A 5826-nucleotide genomic window follows, 5' to 3' on the forward strand; every position below is an offset into this window, starting at 1 on the left:
ACCTTCTGCAGAGAGCGATAGAGGAGAACTTTGATCTATTTGATATCTATTAGAGGTAATAGATGTGTTACACTTGCCCCTTTTTATTATGATAATATTTACTTCTCTTTGTTCAAGTGTATTGCCTTCATGCATGCACATTATGTTAAGGCATCCTATGAATTTGAATAGGCACTAAAAATGTAAAAGAAAAATACACCTGCACTTTTTTTGCCAAAGCAGCACCCTACAGCTTATGGAAATGTGTTTCATTTGTTGCAGTAATGCAGATATATTACCTTAGTTTTCTGAATAGCTCAGCAGTGCATTTAAAAAAGCCTATGGTGATTAGCTTTTTGTTAAGGTAAATTAAAGCATTACATAGGCTGGGAGCCATTCTAAACACATTTTGTCTTTTTTCTTTTTTTCTAGATGAAGGAGTGACACTATGGTACGACTACGTTAGACCATCTAATTCATCCTTATATTCTAGGTTTCTACAACCATTGATAGCATCCAAGGCAGAGTGCAGGAATAAAATTAAATCCCCACAAAGTCTCATTCAGCAGCTGCGGTTAGTTAAGTCTCAAAGTGAAGTGGAACTTATGAAAATAGCAGGCGACATCACGTCACAGGTAAGAGATAAAGATAAACCATAATTATTTCTGTAATATTTAGCTGGTTTGTAATTTTGAATAATAAAAAGCAATGTGTAGTTTTAGGTTTTGTTAGCTTTATAGATCCTAACCTTTGCACACAAAAAGTAATATGCAAGCTTGATGCTTTTCAAATTGTGGAATATTGTGCAATGCGTTATCTTACATTGCTTCATTTGTTTTGTAACAATTACATTTTTTTTCCTGTTTAAAAGTTTTAGTATCACTTGTACCTGAGTAACAAAGTCTCCAGGTAACAGAAATGAATATAGCCTTTTCAGGGAACAAACTGAAATATGACATTTTCATACAAATGTAAATTCTGAATTGATTTTTTTTAACTGTAACAGCTTTTACAGCTCCTAAATTTAAAGTGTTTGTAACTAGTGATCCTGCCATCATGTCCAATAACCTTTGGCAGGTGTCATTGAAAACCAAAAGGTCTGATTCGAGTGGGTGTGCTGTCAATCCACAATGTAAACTCCCACAAACTGTAAACCATCATTGCCAGTCATATCTTAATAAGACTTCCTAAGACTTCCTATCATCTGTTACACTTACCTCTTTCTTGCTAAAGAGCAGACACGTCTCTCCTGCGCATGCGGGCACTTCTGACTCTGGGCGTGCCTAGGCTAGCAAGCTTTATCAGCTTCGCCGTCCAATCAGAAAATAGCCTCTTGACCAGCCCTGGCTATTTAGCTATCTCACACAGTGCACTCTGTGTTTGTGCAACATGTCTTCATTGTGCCGAGACCCTATTTCTGTGAGCTAGTTCCTGTTCACCTGGTGCTTAATTCAGTGTTTCCTCTGTCCAGCTCCTGCGTTTTACCCCTCGTTGTCCAGTCTGTTGGTTCCCAGCCAACTTCCCTGTGCTGTTCCAGCGTTCCTGTCAGTCTGTTGATATCCCTGTGTCACCTGTTCCTCGTGTTGCTTCCAGTGTCTCCTGTGTTCCCTGTGCCTGCAGTGGCCCCTGTGTCACTAGTGTCCGTCTCCTGGATTCCTGGAATATGACCCCTGGCGTGTAACCTGACCTCTCCTGCTTGCTGCCTGCCTCGACCCCGGCTTTCCTCGACTATCCTTCTGCTTTTGTGATTTGGTATTGTGTTTTGCCCACCTTGGTGTGCCCAAGAACCGCAATCGGGCAGTAACCAGCGGCGCAACATCCTCACCATCAGAGGCTCTGGAGAAAGCCTGGTTACTGCTTAGACTCTGCACCTTGGCCCTTCTCAGGGCTCTCACCACCTCCGTGCAAGTCATAGCACACATAGTGGTACTGTCTCTCCGCGTGTGACATCCTGAAAGAGCTGAAGCAGTGATATTGATTACATGTTTATATAAAAATGTGTATTGGACATTTTTTAAATTGTTTTTCTACATTGAAATATTGGGGTACCCAGCCCCCGTCAGGAGCTTTGCGTTCTGGGGGGTCTGGGGAAATTGGGTGGCCCTTCCTCTTTAGAGTTATCACAATAGTACCCCAGTGGACGTTTTTTTGTGTGGTGTTTTTGCACTATCGAGCACGGTTTTTGTTTAGTGGATCACGTCTACACATGATTTGATTAAAAAAATTTGAAATATAGGGGTAGTTTTAAAGAAATGTTTCAATATTTACCCTTAAAGGTCTACATCACTTAATGTCTTAATACAAGTTTCTAGAAAATGGTTGAAACCCAAATAGGATTTTTATTTTTGTGTGCCTGCATTATTTTACTATTAGGGCTATTTTAGGGAAGGTTAGTGATGTAAAATGTATCTAATGAGGAAAGAATGCAACACAAGCAACTTTGAACGGTATGAGAAAACTTTAGAAACAGTGGCAAGAGTTTTATTGTTGTCTTTCTGTCTTGGGGCTACCTTTTTTTCCCAGCCGTCATGGGTGTAGGACAGTGGGAAACTTCCCCAACAGGATCATAGACAGCAATAAAAAGCTACCCAAAACTAAAATGAAAGTTTGGCTGGAGTTTGACTTTAAAACAGACCTGTAAAATATTAAAGGTTTGAAAATACTACTCACGTTTAAAACATATCTAAACCCAAGGGCAGCAGTCTCATATAATTGTAATCATTAGATTTAGTGGTTGCAGAAAGATGCCTAACTGTTTCATAGGACTTTTAAACAATCAACATAAAGGTGCCCTTCCATGGTACATGGACTAAAAATTGTGTTAAATTAAATCACTACCTAATAAAATGGTGGCCTAGTCCAGAAGTACCCACGCATTATTTCTCTATCTTTAGCAAGATAATAGCTTGAGAAGGTCTTTGCACGATGAATTGCCTGGAGATATACGAAGGGGCTCACTGCAAATTTGTCCTATATAGTAGCCACTGTCGGGAAATCATGCTATGTCATGCAACCACATATTGGTTAATGCTATGTGCTTTTTTTGGCATGCCCTGAGTTTACCTTAAAGTTTGTTTTACCAATTGTAGACAAAAATCAATGACACATAATTTTCCTTACGGTCCAAACATTTTACACTGAATAATAATAACTGAATTATAATCCAATAACATAAATTATTGAACATTTTTTTCTTCTTTTAAGTCTTCATTAATTTTGGTCTAACTTTTTTCTTTTTACTGCTGCCTGTGCATCCTGTAACTAGTTGACACTGAAACCATAATACAATCTAGATAAGATATAGATTGCTTACTTTATACATATAAACCAAAATTTCTCTGTAGTTACTGATGTTTGTCTTAACCACAGCCAACACTTTATATCAGTATATCCCGTGTAATTAAAGTGGACCTATCACCAACATTTTACTTTACTTAAAAGGGAAGATAAACCTTTTATAAGAAGTAAAAATGATCTTCTTTTTAAACACTTTTTTAAACTGCAGTAAAGACTGAATGGGAGCGCAGAGCTTCCTGAGATACCTATCCCCACATATTCCAGGAGGCTTCTGGCTGCTCCTTCTGCGCATGCCTGAGATTCGGCATATGCAGAAGGGGCTTTATCCTACAATAGGAAAAAATGCCAATCTGCGCAAGATTGGCACTCTTTATTTTCCCATTTACAGCAGGTTACATCACCCAATCTCACGCCTGTGCAGTGCGAGATTGTGTGACATAGCCAGAGGATAGACAGAGATATCGGTGCCCAGCACTTCCTCGCACCGGGACGAAGACGAATTACAGGACAGCTCGAGACCCATTTCAGGAAAGCTCCAGAGGGATCTGGAGCTTTGCGTAGTAAAGTAAAGATAAGTGTGATTTTTTTTTTGTTTAGTCCTGCTTTAGGATGTAGTAAGTTCAGACTCGTCCCCCCTTACTAATAGTTGTTAATGCAGGTGCATTACAAATATATATATATAATAAAGCGGTGTACTAATCCTAATACCTAGATTATGCATTTCCTTTGATTGTGTACTCATCTTTTTAGGCATTCATAGAAACAATGTATTGCAGCAAGGCTCCTATTCAAGAATCTTTCATATATGCCAAGGTGAGTATTGAAATGTTTACAAGACTTAATTATACTGACTAAATGGTAATGTTTTACACATTATTACAAGAGGCTTTTACAGGTAGATAAAAACTTGTAAAGTAGATAAATGTTCAATATTCAATTGAAAACAACATAAACCTAAAGAATATTTATTGTTTTCAGTGCAGTTGTAGAGCTATATATTATCTGATTACTAAATATGAAATCTAACATCTAGCATGTAGTAGACACAATAAAATAAATATAGCACATAAAATACAAGGTTCACATTTTAAGCTTGCCCTCCTCCAAAAAAATGCATTCAACAGTATTTTACCTATACGTGCAACAGGCTGTAACTGATTAACAACAAACATGTAATATGTTTATCTGATAGAGGGGATGAAAGAAAGACCTCATTATTGGTTGCAGGAAAGGTCTTATTGCAGTAGACCATTTTTGTCCAGGGTGGACTGTATTGCAAGTTTTCATAGTTCCTTTAGGATTAAGTGGAAGATAGGAAAAAAAGTGTTCACTAGTGTAATCTAAGAGAGGTAAATAGAGCAGATTTGTAAATTCTGCACGGTAATATTGAGGGTTTACAGATCAAACCAACTATTTGATAAAATGTGAATACAAAATATATTTCTATTTCTTATTAGTTTGACTTTGAGTGCCGAGCACGAGGAGCTGATATTCTTGCTTACCTTCCTGTTGTTGCTGGGGGAGACAGAGCAAACACTCTTCATTATGTGAAAAACAACCAGATAATCAAGGTTGGTAAGATGCATATTTACTATTATTTATTAGTTTTCTTGTACTTATCTGTTAAATCATTATCTAAAAGGACATTTGGTGTTTTTAGCATTTGTTTATTCTGTTTTCTGCCTACTTAAGTGTCTTCTACAGATTTATTTTTTAAAACTCAAAAGAAATCATGTGAGAAAAATCAAAATTTGCATTTGTTTTCTTATGTTGCTCAAATAACATCCAGCAGCTAATTAAATCAAGGAAGGAATCAGGAAGCCTGTCATCTTTCAGATATCAAGAGCCTGAGACTTTGAACAGTATTTGGTGTCCACTCGTCATTTTTCTCAAATGCAGTTTTGAACTAGATTTTAATATTTAGAAAACAATCTCATAACTGTTTTTTTTAAATCTGAAGTGCAATTCAACAATGACTTCCTCATGAAATCCCCAGCCAAATAGTTTTATTCTAGATAACATGGGGGGATATTTGAACCACTGCAAGGTTTTTATCCCTGTTTTTTTCTCACTTATTAGGTCTGATTTAAAAAAGCTCTCCAAGACTGTAGAGGATACACGTTCATCAGTGAAGCTAGGTGATCCAGCAAACCTGGAATGAATATGGTCCAGGATTCAAAACATTTGCTAGCAAAAAGCAAATTACTTTGAATTATTTTGAAAAAATTATTCCAGGTTTGCTGGATCACCAGCTTCACTGATGAAAGTGTATCCTCCCCAGCCTTGGAGAGCTTTAATAAATCAGGCCCATAGAACGACATAGGAAATTGAAACACTGGGGACACATTGAGGACACAGACAGCAATAAAAAACTGAGCATACATACATACAATTTGTGATGTATATACCGTATTTTTCGGACTATAAGACGCTCCGGCCTATAAGACGCACCCAATTTTAAAGGAGAAAAACCTAGAAAAAAAAGATTCTGAACAAAATACTAAAAAATCACTCTGTGTCAATGTATCGCCTTCTAATCACTCTGTGTCA

General features: G+C 37.3%; 1 protein-coding gene across 1 annotated transcript in view; it reads left to right on the plus strand.

Annotated features, from left to right (window-relative positions):
* XPNPEP3 (X-prolyl aminopeptidase 3) overlaps positions 1 to 5826 on the plus strand; it is a 25354-nt gene that overhangs the window by 7927 nt on the left and 11601 nt on the right. Inside the window, exons 4-6 of the mRNA XM_072420184.1 lie at positions 412 to 614; positions 4027 to 4089; positions 4734 to 4847. Of these exons, the coding sequence (XP_072276285.1) occupies positions 412 to 614; positions 4027 to 4089; positions 4734 to 4847 (380 nt within the window). The remainder of the gene's footprint in view (positions 1 to 411; positions 615 to 4026; positions 4090 to 4733; positions 4848 to 5826) is intronic.

This window comes from Pyxicephalus adspersus, chromosome 8, assembly GCF_032062135.1.
Source record: "Pyxicephalus adspersus chromosome 8, UCB_Pads_2.0, whole genome shotgun sequence".
Lineage (NCBI taxonomy): Eukaryota > Metazoa > Chordata > Amphibia > Anura > Pyxicephalidae > Pyxicephalus > Pyxicephalus adspersus.